The sequence below is a fragment of the Xiphophorus couchianus genome, chromosome 17 (genome assembly GCF_001444195.1).
Source record: "Xiphophorus couchianus chromosome 17, X_couchianus-1.0, whole genome shotgun sequence".
In the NCBI taxonomy this organism is placed as follows: domain Eukaryota; kingdom Metazoa; phylum Chordata; class Actinopteri; order Cyprinodontiformes; family Poeciliidae; genus Xiphophorus; species Xiphophorus couchianus.
In genome coordinates, this window is record NC_040244.1 from 13,236,316 (window position 1) to 13,256,492 (window position 20,177).

General features: G+C 38.0%; 1 protein-coding gene across 3 annotated transcripts in view; it reads right to left on the reverse strand.

The window, feature by feature from the left end:
- Nucleotides 1-20,177, reverse strand: part of LOC114161216 (protein FAM19A5) — a 165,424-nt gene that overhangs the window by 14,612 nt on the left and 130,635 nt on the right. For all 3 annotated transcript variants that reach the window (XR_003598960.1, XR_003598961.1, XM_028044388.1), the window contains exon 3: nucleotides 6,947-7,074. Coding sequence is in view for 1 of the 3 variants with exons in the window: in XM_028044388.1 (XP_027900189.1) it covers nucleotides 6,947-7,074 (128 nt within the window). In the remaining 2 variants the exon portion in view is untranslated. The remainder of the gene's footprint in view (nucleotides 1-6,946; nucleotides 7,075-20,177) is intronic.

The following is a 20,177-nucleotide window of genomic DNA, read 5'->3' on the forward strand; positions in this document are numbered from 1 at the left end:
TACTGTAGAAAAAATACGAGCCACTAGCGCCGCAAAAACTCTGAGAAAAAAATAATAATAATAATGATTGAATTTATATATAAATTAATAGATTTATCCTTTTGACAGGTCTAGCCACACACTTAAAAGACAGGACATTTATATGAAACTAGTTTACTTTGATCAGATCTTAGTTTCTATTTTTTTTTTTTTATGAAAAGAAAGACTTAGTTGACCTTGTATTGTGTAATATATCCCCCTATGTACTCTGGGAAAATTGACAACTTATATTTTTTATGCTTATTAATAAATAACTATGAGAACTTGTTGCCTTCATACATTTGAATATTTTCATACTGACACTTTCCTGTTGTAGGGCAGTTCAGATTACCAAAATTATTTTTATTTGCTAAATGCAAGAATAATAACTCCCAGATGAAGATGTCTGGATATTGTTAGCTTGTGATTAGTTACTTCATGACATCTGTGGTAAGAGAGGCACACCTCCAACACACTTAATTCCCATCATGGTTCAGATGGCATCAATTCCACAACAGCAGCAAAAGAGCTTATAAAGAAGCAGACTTAAGCTGTTAACAGTAGAATTTGCTGAAATGAGTCCTGTACGTACACAGCCTGAAAGGCCGCTCAGTGAGGAAGAAGCCATCGCTCCAAATATAAGGGGTGCTATTTTCAAGAAGGTATTTCATCATCCATTGTTGGTTGTCTTTTATATATATATATATATATATATATATATATATAAGTCTATCCTCCATGCTAAATAATGCTCAATAAAGCTGAAATTAAATTCTAGTGGTATGTTTTCTTTTTTTATGTCAGATTTAAAATGTCAAAAACAACATAAACCTGGAAAAATCTCTGGTTGTTGTGACAAAATACATTTGCGTCTCTTCGCATTTCATTATTTAGCTCAAAATGTGCTCCAAGATAATTCGTTTAGAGGCTCTTACAACATTTGTTATTGTTACCACATGAATTAATCTGAGCTACTTTTGTTACTGCATGCCCAGTTATTTAAAATACAAAGTTATCGCAGGGCTACAAATTATGTTCTCGGTGGGTCTTGCCCTTTCGCGGCTGCCGTCATAGAGTCCCGCTATTGAACGTAACCTCAGTCAGCCATAAGCCATGAATACATCAATCTTTCTATGTTTCATCTGGAGCTGGCCTTGGAGAAATCTATACGACATGTCTTTATTGACAGCTGTAGCTGTGTGCTCTTCAAAGCAGGGTCAGTACAAGATAAATGCATCACGAGGGAAATGGCAGAAGTACAGATAGGCGAGAAGAAAAGAAAGACTTGGAGGAGGGGGAAAAAAATCAAAAGGAGTCAAGTGAGGAGAAAGCAAGTTTGAGAGGAAGTTATTTTTATCCTGAAACACACAAAACAAAAGCTGTAGAGTGACATTCTGTAGGTTGAGGGAGGACAGGCACATATATCTAATCTGTCTTGCAACTCAAATCCAGCTTGGAGAAGAAAAGGTTAGCAGTGTCATCCTTAAGAACAATTGCCTCCTGTTCAACAGACACAGCAACACTTCATAGAAAATTGACCAATAAACACAAAGACGCACACATAACTGTATATGTAACCATATTAGGACTTTCTATTGATTTTAGTTACTACATTTATGAGTAAACCTAACCTTACACCAGACCATAATCTCACAACATACCTCTATACCAGTGGTCCCCAACCTTTTTAGTACCGCGGACCGGAGGGGGGGAAGCCACGGGGGCGCAAGACTTTGGAAATTCGCGGGGACGGGGGAGGGTTGCGCGTCAAGACGACCGACACCTATGCTGTTGCTGCTGTTTCTAACTCATTCTGCTGCTTGTGGGCTCAATGTTGGCCGGTTAAAGGATGTTCAAAATAAAAGATCCTCCAGACTCAACACATAAAATGGAAGTATTTAATTATTTCTTGCGCGGATCAGTACCAATTGGTCCATGGACCGGTACCGGTCCGCAGCCCGGGGGTTGGGGACCACTGCTCTAAACCACTGTTGGTCAAACTTCTTCAGGCTGAGGACCATTTAACAAACACTCACAGACCACCTAACTTGAAATGGCCTCCGCAAAAACACAGCATCTTAAAATATGCACGCTGAATTAAAAATATTAGTCTCAAAACACTTATTGTCTTCTTAGTTCATCCTAATGAGAAGTGTGGCGATGTTTTGTAAATATGACTGGCCATGACATTTCTATGAACAGGTCTAGAGTGTGGATTCTAAACTTTGCTTTCTTTCAGCTCAACGTAAATAGTTTTTTTAAATTTTAGGTGTTGTACAGATGCAGTTGGTCAGTGTGGGGCGCACTACTGCTCAATGCCTCGTCACCATCAGCGCAGATGCATTATTGCAGCCCCAAGCTGGGCAGACCTAGACCTAGATCTGTGTCCTGGTGGTGTGCAATGTGTTGTAATAGTATCCTAAAGTCACAAGTTTTGTAACTCACCCTAAGAAACTGAAAAACATTCCTGCAGACATGGATTGCTCCAATCATAAAAATAATCCTGGCACTGTTCTCTCTCCACCGGCTTTTCATTTGAATGGCCCGATCTTAAGCTACTTATCAATTATTATTTTTAAACACAATCTGTTGGTAAGCAAACTGTACGTGTCACAGTGTCTCAAAATAACTATTGTATACACGCAGTACCTTGTGGGTGACTAGACTGCTCTAAACCTTATCTAAAATGGGGTGTCCACCTTATTGTTACCAGGTTTTGGTCCCCATAATGCATATAGGTCTTCAGCAACTCAGTGAAATATCACAAAAGAGCCTTACTAGGTTAATATAAACAAATACACATATATACACACGCAGTGCTTCCTGACATTTGTCCAGAATAGCTCTTTATGGGGTTATGGGGCTGAGTCAAATTAACTCGGCTTAGTCAAATGCCCCACGGGATGTCTCTGTTTGTCAGCACTGATGTTTCTTTGCCGAAACACCTGACAGACAGGTCAGACATGCTCAGTGGACCGCGAACAGCCGGGAGTTATTCCTAAATAAGAAGGGCGGTGGGCTTTGGTTCCAGATTGAAAGCCCTCAGAGAAAGGGCTATTCTTTCAAAAGTTCAAGTGAGGAAAAGTGAAGAGTCTCCCTTGAGTAAAACAGTCACATAAAGTCTAAGTAAATTTTTTTTAAGGAATCTGTGTTATCTAATAATTAATTCAGACATTTTTATGGTTTTATTACAAGCTAATACTACACATTTTTGAGCTCAGGAGACAGACACCTTTGGGTATTTAAAAATATTTGTAATCATGAGAGAAACAGACAATATAAAGGAGCACCACCCATTACCAGCCCCTTATTAAGGTAATATACTTACTGAACTACAATTGGCAAGCTATGAGTGTAAAGTTGCTGACTGTGGGCTGGCAACCAAAACAGATGAAGAAGGAACAATCTAACATCAGCTTGTTATGCTTCAAAGTTAGGCATTGAGTACTTTCTGGTATCCAGCTATGTCAGGTTTTACAAATTCAAACCCCTGTGAGTTTCCTTCCCTCTGTCCCTACGGGTTGAGTCACTTTTAATGAGATGTTGGACGTTGAGGTTGCCAGAGTTTTCTTTGACTAACAAGATCAGGAAAAGTGTTGCCCCCTTCCTCGCCTGTTCCTTCAAACTGTTGGTTGGCCGACTGATAAAAAGCTACTACACGTTTCCAGGACATAAAAGAAAGATACATTTGCCGGCTTAGAAATATTTCTGATTGCGAAAACAGCTGACAGTATTGGTGTCAAAACTAAACGTGATCCACCTTTCACTTTACATAAGGTCAACTAAATTAAAGAAATGACATGGCATCCTAGGTTTCATTTACATCTTCCCCTCATGATTTCACACATTCTCTGGCTTCCTCCAACAGGTCAAAAATATGAATGTTGGTTTATATAGACTCTAAATGGCCCTTAAGTCCAAGTGTGTGTATGTGTGTGTCTCTATTACCTCTGTAAACTGGCAACACCTCAAAATGGTTAGATGGATAGATAAAATTAATATAACAATAAGAATAATCAATCTATAAAACTACAGTGGGATAAATCGTTGCTTTCTCATTTAAATTAAAGTTCATACTAAATGTTTATTTCTATTTTATGTAAATACAAAAATCTTAGAAAAATTTGACATTTTCAGTCAAAATTTAAATAGCACGAGAATTTCACAGTATTCCATGCCAGTTGTACTTTCCCTCATGTTTTTCTAATATACAGTATATATAACATTATTTAACACACAAAACACAAAAAATCGATTAACTTTGCAACCAACTGAATATGAGAACATAAATTTAATATAATATATGTTATGTTACATAATACACTATGTTCTAATGCATATTTATGATATAACCAGTTCAGAGACTCCTTGACAGTGAGAGCTGCTTACACACATTTACACTCCCCTATCACACACACACACACACAGCCAGTGGAACAGATGAGTGCGCCTAGCTGTCCAGCCATTTGACTAGCTGTCACCAAGTTTAAAGTAGCCAATGAAGCAAGCAAGCAATACCTGTCACTTTCTGCATATTGTCAGCGTAAGCGGCTGAGAGTTACACTGACTGACACCTCGAGCGGGATGTGAAGTGCGCATGTAGGGCAAAGCTTACAGGGTCCCCTCTCTGCTGTAAAGCGGAGATACATGTCATGAATATGCAAACCCTACACTGGCGTACTCAGAGCAATCAGTGCATAGCACACATGCATTTGATCCATTTGAGCCCATTTTTGCACAATCCACACTGCAACACACACACATTAAGTTGTGTATACAGACGCGCCATGGCAACGCCAGGAACAAGTTGCTAAACAAAAGGAGAAAAAACCCCATAAAAAAAACATACATTTCCAAGGAAATAGTGATTTTAGTTTTTTTTTTTTAAATATACTTGTTTTATAAATCACCACATGCTTTAAATAGAAGTCTCTGGGATTTTAAAATGCTAAACTTTGTGTTCTTATATGACAAAATCCACTAGAAAGAAATAATGCCATGACCACTTGTATGATGGGAAGCATTTATATCTGCAGGAGCATTCCTCAGTTTCTAATGGGGTGAGTTCAGATTTTTATTGTTTATAGAACATAATTACGATACGCAGCAGATCACTGACACCCTGATCTTGAGCTACCTGGAATGCAGCTGTACTGAGAGCACTGTGACGGTGACCAGGTGGGTCTGAGCAGTCCTACGCGCCGTGCCGACTAACTGCGTTTAGCAGCTGTAAAACCTAAACTAAATTAACTAAATTATTCAAGCTGAAAGAAAACATTGTTTGTTATTATCTTCTGCTTATGTGGGGTCAGATTTTGGGGCAGTGATATGACGTTCATGAAGGACCCTTTATCTTCAACTATAGGACTGAAGTCTCAATTACGTAATGAAAGCCATTCTTTGTTTTTCTATGACTTTGCTTGCTTATAATTTTCTGCACACACCAACACCGATTATAATTTTTTTTCATTTAAATGCATATTTATATAATCAGTGACTACATACAAGACAGGTTTTATAATTTATAAAAATACATCAAGTTGAGAAACATAGTCCCTCCAGCTACAATTTAGACATGGTTTAATTCCACTGAACCACTACAGGGTTCACAGATAACTCCATGACAAATATTTACAAGACAGAAGCTCACAGCCTTACAGGAAAATAGTAAATCTGAAAACTAAAATATATATTTATAGCTAGGTAGGCCAGACAACAGCTCACTTTTGTCTATACACTTCCTCTGTCACACCTGTTGACAGCTGATGTTTGGGGAAAGTGGGATTACTGCACAGTAACGTAAATGAACAGCCCTTGTTAACAACCTCAAGTAATCAAGTTTGAGGACAATTTTCTGAAACTTTGAGGGTTGTTTTACTGCCAATGTTGCTGCCCTTCAAATGACAATACCTTCTTTTTAAAAAATTGTTTTAGTGTTTGACATCGCTAAAAAGAATCTACACCTTGTGAATCTGTAAATAACTCAAGACGCCCCCGAGGAAACTTGTTCCTGGTTTTGTCTTGGCCGGCCACGTATAACAAATGGGTGTGAGTGCTCCAATAATAAACTACATTGTAGGCAACATGTGTTGCTTGTTACCAGTCTCCACAGGCAGGCTCATTTTCTGTTTTGTATCATTGCTCAAGACTGCAATTTATATTCATGTATGGGATTTTAGTTGGCTCCGATGTTTAACATATCAAGTCTTCTGTGCTAATGTGCCTGTTTGAGCATACATGTGTGTGTGTGTGTGTGTGTGTGTGTGTATGCAAGACATAAACACTGATGATTACCAAATCATGACAGATGCATTAATGATGCCCCGTTGACAAATGCATAAAAAGCAGCTGCTTGCTGCGGTTTTTGTTGCCGAGTCACATTTAAAGAGATTTCCTAAATTGCCACAGCACAGACAGACAGACAAGTGACAGTTTGGACCTCTGTAATAATGAAGCTGGGGAATGAGAGAGTGTGATGCAAGTTCGTGAAGGGTGAGGAGGAAAAGAAGTGAAGAACGAAGGAGGAAGAGGTTTGGCTCAGTGGATATAAGGTGTGGATGAATGGATGGGCGGAGTTTTAACCAACACAAGCTGCAGCTTCCCATCTGCTGCCATCATTACCATTAAGAGTCTCTAATTTAAACTAATTGCCGCTGATGAGGAAGTAAACAAAGCACATAGAGTTTGTGGGGTTTAAAATGATGGAAGAGAAAGCAAATTCTTTAGGAGGAATATTTGCGACTGTTGCTCAACGATTAACGCTCTCATTGGCATATCTGGTCAGCTACAGAGATTTAAGTCATTTTCCATACGTCACAGAAATATATTGGGAAATATCCACAAGTAAAATATATAAAATGGATCAATTGGAATTTATGTTTTTGTGAGAATTGGTTTGTACGTGAGCGCAATCGGCGTCCGAACTCACCGTGGTGGTTTTGACTCGGCCTCCTGGCTGTGTACAAGTCCATCCAGATTTATTGACTAACAGGTCACAGCCTTCGTCCTCCAAACACGGAACCATCTCACACCACTGCCTTTTTCGAACAATCCCAGCTGCAGAAGGAGACAGAGGAAGAACGGTTAAAGGAGAAACCGAGAAATGACAGGCGGAAGACTGCATGGAGAGGCAGCAATTAGGATAAAGAGGGTGACTTCGGGGAGACTGATGCAAAAACATTGGAAGAATGATGGAAATGTGGAGAAAAATGGAAAACATGAGTGGGTAGAAGGAAATAAAAGGATGCCAGGTGGAGGAGTTGCGAGGAAGAAAGAAGATGAAGAGCAATGAGGTAAAAAGACAATTGAGGAATACGAGGAATGACAGCAAGAGAAATGGGAAAAATAGCCAGACGGAGAAACAACATGGAGAAAGCCGATTCAGGTAAACAAAGTCAGTTAAATAAAATCAACCATCACAAATTGTATTTAGGATGGTTTACAGTCTCTGTTTTCTTCAATTTTTTTAGAGAAATAACATAACCAAGCAACAGAGAGAATATGCAAGTCTTCTCATAAAGGTTACTGGTAAATGTTTGAACGGGATCTTTTTGATAGTACCAGTAGTTAAAAATGATACATTTCAAGAAGTTTAAATCCGTAATTTAAACACTAGTTTTCATTCTTCCATTTTACATTTCGGAGAAAGAAAGAAAAAAAAAACGTGCATAACATCAGCAGTTCTCAGCCCCAAGAAAGTTGCCTTTCAACAAACACCTAAAGATTTATGGGCAGTAATTATACAAATCTGCGACCTTTTCCAAGTTCTGTATAAAGGGGTTTTATTTATTGCTTAAGCATTAACAAATACTTGTTTCACACAGGACTAATAGAGACCTTAGGTCCGGTGGTCAAATAAAGTGAGAAAATAGTAAATGAATAATTTATACAGAGCAATTCAAAATCCTCCATGAAGACGATTTATTCAACAGCCACCCTGTTGAACCTATTTTTATATGTTCGGTGAGTGTTTGCAGGGAACCAATGATTTTTAAAGCCATAAAATGGGAAAGGAAACAGTGAAAATTTTGTGCCCCTTTTTCATATCCATTAAAACATTCAGAAGTGTTGCACCACACTGCTCCTTTCACCGCCTGCTTCTTTTGTAACCGTCTGGAGATTGCCATGAGTTTGGGCCCTAAGCCTTTATTCTGCCGGCCATTGTCTCACTGCAGGCAGTGTGCATGAAATGAAAAGATAACATTCTGGAAGACTGTACTGAACCTGAAATCATCTCTACTTTGTCAAAGTCTGTCAAGATACCAAGAGGAAACAGGAAGAAGAAAATCTGCTTTAATCACAACAAAAGACTTGGGGTACATTAGATAACACGTTTTTGTCTCTTAATAGTGAATAACCGCATTCATTTCAAAAGTAAAATAAAAATACATTGTTTACAACACTGTGCAAATCCATCTCCAGAACGTCACATAGATTCTCAATGGGGTTGAGATTTGCACTATGTAGTGGCTAATCCATGTGTGGAAATCATATCTCACGCTCCTTAAGCCACTTTTTCAGGAGCTGGAAAGGAGTGAAAATCTGGCTTGCCCAAACACTTTTAATTATGTAAATTATATTTCTAATCTGAACTGGCTAAAGTTGGCATTTGCAGGTCAAAGTTGTAGAAAAACGTACATTGGAAACAAAAAAACTCTTATTGGTAAATCTCCACTGCTATTCTAACCGATGTGAAAACTACATCTACCAAAAATGGTAACTTTCTGTTCACAGTACATAAAAAATACCAATAGTACTAAAAAATAATTTCATATCTACAACAGTAATAATGTCAGACACTGTTGAGTCCAAACAGTCAGCAGGAAAGGAAAAACAAACTCCGCTGTTTTGTTAAAAATCAAGAAAATCAAGCTGAAAAGCAACATGAAGGGTTTTAACCGCAACAGCTTGACTGCTGAATATGGCCAAAGATAAAAAAGTAAACCCCAATTTCAAAGAAGCTCTTCAACAGTCTTTAAATACCTACTCCAGCTGAGAGGCAATTGCATCTAAAAAAATATTGTGTTTATGTAAGGCTGGGGGAAAAAATGCAATATGTGGAATGTTGGCCGACTACAAGTTCACAGTAAAACGTTGCCTCTATTACATCATGTAACCTTCAGACCACATTATAACAGAACGAATGGTGATAACACAAAGTATGAAAAGAATTCCTCATAAGTTCTGCGACATTAAAGCTCCCCACAGAGGTTTCATTGTAAACAAACAAGATCATTTTTGCTCTACAAAAGCTCAACAGGGTTCATGAAAATTACGGCTGAAGGGCAAAAACCCATTAGAGAAAGTGAATTCAAGGGTCATTATGTACTGTATGTGGTATAATGAGGTGCTTTTTGGGATAATACGAAAGTTTCTAAAGAAAACATATTTGACTACAGCCTTGTGTATATGGGATGGGTTAAATATTTAATACAAACACAAAAAAGACATTAAGTAAGAGTCAAGAACTTAAGTGACGATGCAGGGTGAACAAAATGCAATAAGACAACTACTCTGCCTTGGAAAAAGTCTTCCCATGTATCCACGTAGCACTTTCATCCATTTTTTCATCCATCCAAACACGCATTTATCCATGCAGCCGTCCTTTTTATAGTCTCTGGTTTTTGCTGTTTGTGTATCCAACTAGTTCATAATTACAATAAATGTGTTTTGCTTTTACTGTGGTATTTTAAAAAAAAATTACCACAGATGTTTAAACATTTCAGTTTCAAAAAGTATGAATTTTTGATAAATCTTCACTTAAAACATTATGCATGACCAGTCACCTAAATTGGCATGCCAGGCAAGTAGAGACAACGATAGGGGTGGTTCCATTACAAATGTGCAGAAATCTTTGTTGACATTCTGCTAACACAATTTTGCAATTAAATTTAGAAATGCAATTCAAATTGCACATGATTAAGTTTCTTCAAGCTATTAGTCATTAAAAACATGGTGTGCCACCATCCTCCGAACACTTCCTGTCGTTGTGTTCGTCTTTTCTCCCAGTAGTAATACCCGGTTAGTGGTAACGACTTGTCTGATGCAAAACAAGTGTTTCTATTGCAGTTTTTTGAAATAATATAATTATACTTTGATTATCTAATTACAGCGGAAACACCATCTCATCCTTGCGCAAAAACCTATCAAAAAATATGAGTTCTTTTTTTAAATTAGAGCATTCCCATTAAGCGAATTTATTTTTGCAATTCCAATATGAACAATTTTAAATACAATGGAAACACAGCTTATCTGGGGTGGGAATACTTTTCTTTACCGAGGACAAGAGGGATGGTCATAGAACCATCATAACCAGGTACTGTTTGTTCTGTGGTGAAGTATGCATCATGTACAGTGAACCCTCGGTTCACCTTTCACGGTCTCGCTGCTTCGCGGACTTGCATCGTGCTTTGTGTTCTGCATTAGGATTGGCTAAACAGTCTCTCCGCTTCTTCTCTACCTGTGTACATATTAAACGTTGCGGTTTAATATGTACACGTACGTAAAACAAATTATAAGCCAACATTAAAAGCATGTCGGTTTATAAGAATCTTTTTGCCCAGAAGAAAAAAGAGCGACAACAACTACAGATAACTATGTTCTTCTCTCGAAAAAACACACCTGCACCGCGGGCTTTAGAATAAAAAAAAACGCTACAGAGCGGAGTCAGGATGCAGCGACTCAGTCAGAAGAGCAGTGAAATAAATTACACTATTTGTCCTACTGTACTTTGTATTTTTTTTTCATAATCATTTTTTATTTTCTCCCGTTCTAATCCAATGACTCGGGTCACGGTGGGGGGGTTGCTGATCTCCGCAATTTGGGCACGGGAATCCGCCTTCAGTTCATATTAAAATTATTATTTTACAGTACAGTAGTTATTTGTAAAAAAAATTGTTTATACAGTACTTTTTATTTGTTAAACAAATGTTTGGGCCTGTAAAAAGGTTTTGTTCTTTGGTTTCAATGCATTATGGAGTATTTCATTGTATAATAATTGTAAAAAAATAAAGGTTTCTTCGCCTATCACGGGTTCTTTTTGGAACGTAACACCGGCGAAAAACGAGGGTTCACTGTATACTTTAAACTCTTTCATAGTGATGGCGTTCTTACACAGTATAAGGGAATAGTCTTCGCCTAAATACCTATAAATTTAATCTAAGGGCACCTTCTACTTCTTTCATCGCCCTGAATGCAAATGATTAGCGAGAGTGAAACTCAAAGCCATTATCTCTTTGCCATAAACAATATGTATATCGCAATCAATCTGTTAAATATGCACACCCTCTCAAAAACTACTTGGCCGAATAATACATGTATCAAGTTCATTGTGTCAGCAGAGTACGGAAAGAGCTTTAAACTGACACCAATATGAAGCATTATTATTGTTGAGAGCATTTTGCTGACATGCTACTTGAGGTTGAATTACTTGGCGGTGCTAGGGTGGTTTGCCTTAAGGCTAGCTCTGCTCACAGAGAGTCAAACCCTTCTCTGCACTGAAGACATCAGAGCAAACACGCCCTACTTAAAGATAATCCTGTGTTTAGAAGAGTAACATACAAGTCATTGTTGTGCTTTATAGATTATGTCATCAAGTCAAAGTGTCAACTTCAGATTGCTCTTTTTTTCAGGATCCTTTAATATCCTTAAATATAATCTCTGTTCGGGTTCCAAATGCTGCAAGGCAAACTGCTTGTAATCACAGTCAACATTTACAGTACATGATTAGCAAATTGGATGAAAAATGGGCCTCCATAATGGTCTCATATTAATTTCCTATAGAGCAGGGGTCTGTAACACCAGCCCTAGCGTGCCTCCCTGTCCTAAATGCGTTACTCAATTTGAAAAAGAAAAAAAGGCCAGATGTACGTAAGGAACTCAGCTAGTCTTTCTGATATGGTTTGTATTCAGTCCTTCTACTTAAATCCCAAATTTGTTGAAATAACTGTTGGAAAATTGTATTGCTGTGAACCATGAACGCCTCTGGGATAAACTGTTGTTCTTCCTACTGACATGCAATTTAATTTCTACTGGTACAAAGCATTTTCAACAAAACAAAATTACCATCATTCCAGTTTGCGTGGGAAAATAGAATCATTAGCCTTCAACCACTTGGCCAGAAGTGGCAGTGCTGTGTTACTGAATTAGCTTAACAAAACTCGTGTCGTTCTAGTGTTTTGTAAGAGACAAGGAGATATTGAAAAGAAAAGGGGATTTAGGTGTTATTAATTTTCTTTTAGAGAGAATAACAAAAAAAACATTTTAAGCGGGAAGGCTAAATGTGATAGCTGTTTTAGTCACAATGCTAAATCAAACTTAAAAATCCTTTTTTCAGGTGGGTTTAATTAGTGCTAGTTTTAAAAGTAATCATAAGGAGTTGTTAATCAGTGAGGTGCTCCAAGATTTTTTATTTTTTGGCAATCTTAATTTTAAGCCCAATCATTTGTCTTCTGACATTAAATTGATTTAAGTATTATCTTAACATATTTGATAGGATGACATAATCACAACCTACAAAAAGAAAGTGCCCACATACTATAAATTTTTAAGCTAACACGCACACTATACCCGACCATTTTAAACTTACCAAACACATTAAAACCTTGTTATTTGCACATTTCCTTAGGGATATATAAAGCATCCATGTCCACCAGAAATGAAAACAACATTCTATGTAAGTTTGGCTCTATGAGAAGCGCTACGTCACCAAATATAAGTGACAGCTGAGGTAGGGGATGAAACACATGCCTGTTTAAATGGAAAAGGGAAGCAAAAATGCACAAGAGAACACTAGAAGAAACACTGAAAATACATCACTGAAGTAAAACGGGGAAAAGAAAAAAAAAAACACTTGTCAGGTGTAATAACCCAAAGTCCGAAAGCGTTTTCAAGAGGTTTCTTTTCTTTTCTTTCATTTTGGTTATTTAATCTGTTGCTGTGAATTCATATTATGAAAGCTGTCAGCAAGGTCACTTATTCATTTCACTAACGGGTTTTGCTTCGCTTCTGAATTGCCATCCAGCAGGGGTGACCCTCAGCTGATGAAGATGTATAGCAATGCCTGGTAAACATCAGTAATGAGGGAATGAGTGCTGTGTGTACAGGCGGTATTGTCTGCACGTCTGCGCTACAAATGTCATTTTTGACATCGAGCCCTACAAACTGACTCCATCAGCCGCGACAGCTGAGAGATATGTTATCACGGCTGCGTCAGATGAGATTTAATAAGGAGAGCGGCGCAGACATTTCAAGCCGACGCAACGCAATACCAGTTGCTCTGAGAAGTGATTAATGGAGATTTGACCTGCTGGTTTTGTAGCGTTTTTGACAATAACGGGGCCCAACTTGCAAACGCTCAAATCAAAAATTTCTCATTAGCAGAAGGTCAGAGGAAGCTGTCTGTAATGAATTGTTCCACAGATTAAAGTCAGCTGTCTAACATATTCGTTTTACAGCTTTATGAAGTGAACATTTGTAAAATTGTTGTTACAGCGTGATTTGATGTTTGCAGGAGAACAACAAAAATCTATTTATGCAACTTTGAGATACTGTTTTCGGCAACTATGCATTTGTTTTGTAAGATATTGGACCTAAACTTGAAAATATAACCAAAAAGCTTTGAAAATGTTGCATTACCAACTTTTAATTCCATCTCAGCCAGATCACTGGCATCTTATGCAATTGTTTTCGCCACCTTTTTAACTAGCATTAGACTTTCAGCAGCTTCTGTTTACGAGAACTATTGTTTAAAACAATGGCAGCATAACTCACTAATATAGAGCTGGCAATGTTCTGACCCAAATGTTAGGAGAAAGAGGAATGGTGACTGCTTTGGAGAACCAGAGCAGAAATTGAAACGTCTGTCAAATTGCTGGAATAATTTTTGCTTTTCTAAATTACAGTTTGTGTCACAGTCATTTACCATTGTGGTGAATTACAGACAGACTGCCAGCCACAGACAGCTTATAAAAACCCTATTTTTGGTCTCCAAACTACCGCAAACATTTCACAGGACTTTCTCCTACCCACTTCACTGATCAACACAAAATCTTCGCCTTATGAATTTAGACGTGACCTGAAACTTTGTCATCACAACTAAGATTGGTCAGAGACAGAGAAGATGTACAACAATGAAACTTTCACAGAAACACTCTGGGTAGAGGCTTGTTACTCTGTACCCCAAAATCTCAATGACCCAAGGGCCGCCCTAAGAGAAGAGTGGGATCTCAGCACACAATGAGTCGACTTGTGAACAGCACGAGGTGTTGTCAAACTGTAATTGATGCCCAAGAGCACACATGATATTGAGAGAATAAAATTTTTGCCATGACATACTCATCACTGTTGTTGGCTTTTGTTTCAATACATTGTTTAAAATGAGGAAATCACAAATGCATGTTTCTACTAAAATGTCTTACTTTAATGTTTTGTCATGCTGACATTAACTTTTCACATTTCTCTAATTTTCACCCAAAAGCCAACTGCCCCTAACTTTTAGTGAGTGGTATTGTATATGTAATGAGGGCAATGATTGCTGGTATGCAAACATGTAAAGGGACTGACTGATTGTAAACAGTTGCAAAGGTGGCAGAGAGCTCAAAAAAGCTATTGTAAGGAGATGACTGGGCACAAGTACAGACAACAATAGAGGGATAATTAAAGCAACAACTACACAAGGTACAATGAATGCACTGAAATGCAACACCTAGCATACAATCTATTCAAGATTGCACTTGCCTGTCACTTTGCTGACAGGCAAGTGACGGTCAATAAAGGATGTTTCTATTCCATCCCCCCAAACAAATCATTTCAGATGACTATAGTGTTAAGGATTGACATCAGAGCTTGGTGGAGAGTATGCAACGCCTTTTGGTCGGTTGCCGTGTGTACAGGCGGTATTGCGTACGTTTCTACATACAAACAACTGATAAGAAGTAGGTCCCAAAATCGTACATACTCTTTAGCCATTCATACAACATGGTGTTTGACTTGAGCCAAACTGTTTTTTAAAAATGCTAATAATTATATATCCAGGAAACTGGTCAAGTAGATAAAGCTATGTACCATTTCTTGAATATATATTTAAGAATACAAATTTTGCAACAAAGCATTTCTAACATTTCATATTAATGTTAGTTTCCATTGCTTTAGACTTTATAGCCAACCCAGTAATCGAAAACGCATCCACTTAGATGCTTTGAAAATTCAATTTCCAAGGAAGTGTAAAGACTGGGGATACTTTTTTTTTTCCGCTAACAGTTGACTAGTCTAATATCACTGATTTACCATACAAGCAATCAGAAAGTGTAAAAGCGAGTTAGGAAAGCGAGCCTTATCTGTCACATTTGGTCTCGCATCACTAACTAAACTCATCTCCCAGCAGCATCTTGGCTCTCAGTGACACTATCTGTTTCCATTTGACCATATTACTGCTGTGCTGCTGGTGTGAGGGCACTGGCTTATGTTGAAACGGATTAGATTCAAGGGAGATATCAAATAAATACATCCCACATGTGCAGGCCCAGCATAGGGAAGCATGGACATGCATAAACACACACACACACGGGTCCAAAGCATCTGTAAGCGAAGGTACCGGCTGTGGTTTCATCAGCCGGAGATAAGAGCGGAGAGGGAGAGAACATTATTAAGCCCTTCTTGGGACATTTGTCTTCCCACCAAATGGTTGATAACGGTCACACACGTCAACAGCCAGCATCTCGGGTTAATAAATTCCATCTAATTCAAAAGCAAGCTTGAGATGGCAGGGGAAACACGAGACTTAAAAGGATAAATGAAGGATAGCTGGCAAAAAGAAAAGATGCTGAAATAACCGATTCAGGTCAGAAAAGCTTCTGGATGATAACAGTTGTACATGAAATAACCCAAACAGGCAGACGCTTAGGACGCGACACCCTCATCAGGATTTTATGAAAGAATATGAATTAAAACATGCAGAAATTATTTAAGACAAGGAAATAAAGGTTTTTACAACTTACTGTTAAGAAAGTTTTCTTTTTCCCCCCCAATGTTTTTCCCACTTATTTTCTTAACTTATTATAAGTCATGGTGACCAGTCGCTCAAAACACCATTCACTACCTTAAAGCTAAACATTTTATACATTTCTACAAATGCATATATTAAAAGTATGACTCACCAGCGGGAAAGAAACGCTGTGCGGACCTGTGCTGAAAAAGGAAACTGACTAATGCTTAGGTTAAATAGTTTTCAGAAAGTGCAAAGAGGCAGTCTAACATACTTAGTTTTATTAAAGTTATTACATAACATTTAGCATATTTTTACATTTTGCTCCCGGCTCCCAAGTTGTGTGCGAGACTTCATCTGCAGTTGTTTATGCCACTGTTTACTTTAAGGCTGTGTTATCTCGATGAGTGCATCTCTGAGTGAATTAGCTTGAAAACTCTCGAGCATTTTAGACTGAATCTAAAAGACCTCTTGTAACTCTAAAGTTTAACAAACACGACATCTTTGTGTTTGTGAGGCTAGGATGGGAAATTATTGTTTGTGACACCAATCCCAAATAATTCTTTTGGCTTGAAAATAGTGTTTAAAAGGGTATTTTGAATAAAGGATAGGTAGAAAACAAGGTAAAATCAAATTTACTCCAGAAATAGGTCCTGATATGGAGGTAGTACTTCTTAAGGTATTAGATACTACTGGATGAGCTTTGTGGAAGAGTGCTAAGCATTTTGAATTGGTTAAATGAATTATTTTTCATTTACCTCACTTTGAACTCCTCCAGAGCTTCAATTTTGTATTAACTTCAGCAGACTCTAATTTATTAAGTGCTGCTTTCAGTACGTTTTATGGGTTTAAACGGCATCTTCCGAGGCACAAATAAAAGCAACCACGACGCTCCCGCGCTGTTATTTTTAACGTAAGAAATGAGAATATTAAATCTCTGTTAACATTAAAAGCTTTTCGTAGACACTGAGGTGATTATAATTAAGTTTCAACCGCTGTGAAAGTATCCTAAAATATGGCTGCAGAACTGGCCAGAGCCCGTTTTCCTCTCCTCAGCGATCAATTCAGAAGCAAGAAAAAAGGACGATTGTGAAATCGATTTAATGGTTTCACAATCCAGTGTTCTGTGGACGTTACGCTTACTTTACATAAGCTTAGGCATAATCACTATGACCAAAGTTTCATAGATAAAAATGATTTCTTATTTTCATTTCTTTCACACGCTGATGCTGAAGACGACATGGGTCAACTATCAGACAGAGAGCAAATTTACCTCATCGGTATGGCAACTCACTTACCTTACCAATATTTATTATGTCATTTATTCATTATTAGGGCAGTTAATCGGATTAATCGATATTGAAATAGTCAACTGATTTTGTACTTGATTAGTCATTAATCAAGACTCAAAAAAGGCAATTAGTTGAATAAACAACATATTCAGAGCAATAAAAATCAGCAAACATGCATATTACATTAAAAAAATAGCAATAAATATTTTTACCTTATAAGTTTTGATTGTTATGATAATAGTACCACAAAATATCGCAATAAATATCGCCCACTTCTTCTTACACAATAATTTACATCAACAATGGAAACATACACAAGAACTCAGAAGAGAAACTGGCCCAAAGCATGACGCATCCTCCACCGTACTTAAAGTGCCTCTATCATTTTAATAATTGATGATCAGCTAAGACAAAAGAAAAACATTTATTTGAAGAAATTTTACCAAGGATTGTACATTTGATGATTAGATTAAAAACAAATATTACAGTAAAACTGATTTATTTCCCTACTAATTAAAAACGTCAAAGGTTGAATTTTGCAATTTGAGCTTTGAAAAAATTAGGCACATTTAATTCACACAAGAGAAAAACGTGGCTCTAACAAGTGATTTTGCCTTTTAACCAATTTAACACCTTCCTTTTTTTTTGTTTTGCTTTGTTTTACAAAGCAGTGGGGCAAATATGCAAAATTGTCCCACTTCAGAACTGCAAATAAAAGCATAAAAGCGTTCATCGTTACTTCCCAACCAATTTAAGATCCCTCTGTGCAGCACTTGACTTCGCCTGGTGGGAAGTACACATCAACGTTTGCACTGCGGATACCCAAACCCACACACACACACGTGCAGAGTAATCTCTTCGCCGACATGTCAGGCAACAAAGTCAAACAAAAGCCGTCTTGAGAAAGGCCCGACTGAGTGCCATTAAGACTGGAAGATTTGCTTTAATCACCAAAATCCCCTCCTATGTCTCCTTTTACAGTGGATCCATTATTGGGATAATTAACCGCACATCTGACCTGCCGTGGTAGGCAGACGTTCTGGAAAACCGAAGAACGCCTTGCAGGAATTAGGAGAGGATGTTCTAATGTGTAAGAAGAAAAAAAAACAATGCAAAGAAATAAATCCCAGTGCTTTGTAATTAGCCACCATCTCTCCACACGCTCACAGCTCAGCTCCTCCTGGCTAATTTTCTCCTCCTCTCTCATCTGTCCTTTCTTCAGTACCATTATTTTCCTTTCTCTTTCTTTTTTGCACCTCTCTTTCCCTTCCTGTCCTGTTTTTTTTCCACCTCTTTTTGCCTCCTTTCCAGTCGGCTGCTTTGCCTGATTTTCATAAGATTATTCCACCCGTTTGGCTGCCTTGATGAGTATCTCCACGCTAAAATCTGTCAAGCCCTCTATTTTAAAAAGCCTGCATTTTCTTTTCCTCCTTTCCCCCCTTTTTTTTGATGAAGTGAATTTGTGTCTCAAATAGCTCCTCTGCACTCATGAAACTTCAAGAGGCAGAAATAATGAGATAGCATGCTGACTGACATTTCCAGACCTTGGCCCTGTGTCTGTGGGTGTGCATGTGTGGGTGTACGCTCCACGTGTGTGTGCACACGCGCATGGCTCACAAAGCCACCTAATTCTCCTTTAAACACCACGAATGGAACAGACATCATACAATTCACAAAAAACATGTAATATGCTATTTATAGCTTCAACATCAATTTGGATAAAACAGACTTTCATGTTAAAATTTGAAGGGAAAGCAGCCAAAAAGTCTGTTTTATTTTCCGTTAACATTAATAATTGCTTCTGTTAAGTATTTTCATGAGCTTAATGAAAATTTGTGATGGGAAAAGGCAGAGCGACATCAGACATTGGTGTTTTAAACTTGAATCCTCTGAAATTTAAAGTTTGATAGAACTGAAATTAAGGTCAGATATCTTTTCAAAAGTGAAATTTTTCTCTTCTTATTTTCCAAAAATTGCTTTTGGTAAATAATGACTTAGGCCATTATTTCAGGAAGGTCACAATATTTGTTCAAACTGTCACCATGTTTGACTGTATAGCATGAGACAGATGATAAAGATCCAGTTCCTTCGCCACATTCCTGTGCTGCGCACACAAGCATGATTGACAATGCCAAGACTCTCCTCGAGGCTCCAATTGATTGTTTCTAGTTAGCACTGGGAGAAGGCAGAGGAGCTTGATTTGTTCACAGATTATCTGTCTCATGCAACAAATATGTAATAAAAAATTTATTTTTTTATAAAGGTCACATACTAGAGCTTTAATGAAATGGTGACAAGCTGAGTTTTCAGTTGGGATTGATGTGAACAATTCCAAACTGCTTCAGACAAAGAAGCAGTTTCTGGACACCGATTGCGCCGACTCCTAAAAATCAAGCCACATCACCACCTGTCAATTTTTAGTTCCTTTGTCTAAGCTACATATATAAGATGATTCTGTTATTTCATAGAGTTCGCAGATTAAAATCTATATTTCTCAAACACTTTAGCTCATACCTTTTCCATTACCTAGCATCAGTAAGACCTCTCTCCATTCCCTTGTCCTCAGTTGTCTGTAGTCCAGCTGTCTCACTGCTGCTTCCAGCTACAGCCTTCTTTCCCTGCGTACTATTTATGCTTGGTGCCACTGTGGTGCATACCTGCCAGGTTGTGGGACATGCCATTGCTTGGGGCTTTCTTTTTCTTCTCTGCAGCATGCAAGCCCACATATGTGCCTGTGTGTAGGTGTGTATTGTCCGCCAGCTGCAGCTGATATCGTTCTTTCGCAGATGGGCTCTGACATTTCCCCTCAGCTGAATGCAACCCCGCATTGGTGGACACGTGCTTTCGCCGCTCACAAACACACACAAAGACAGGAGAGCCCAAAG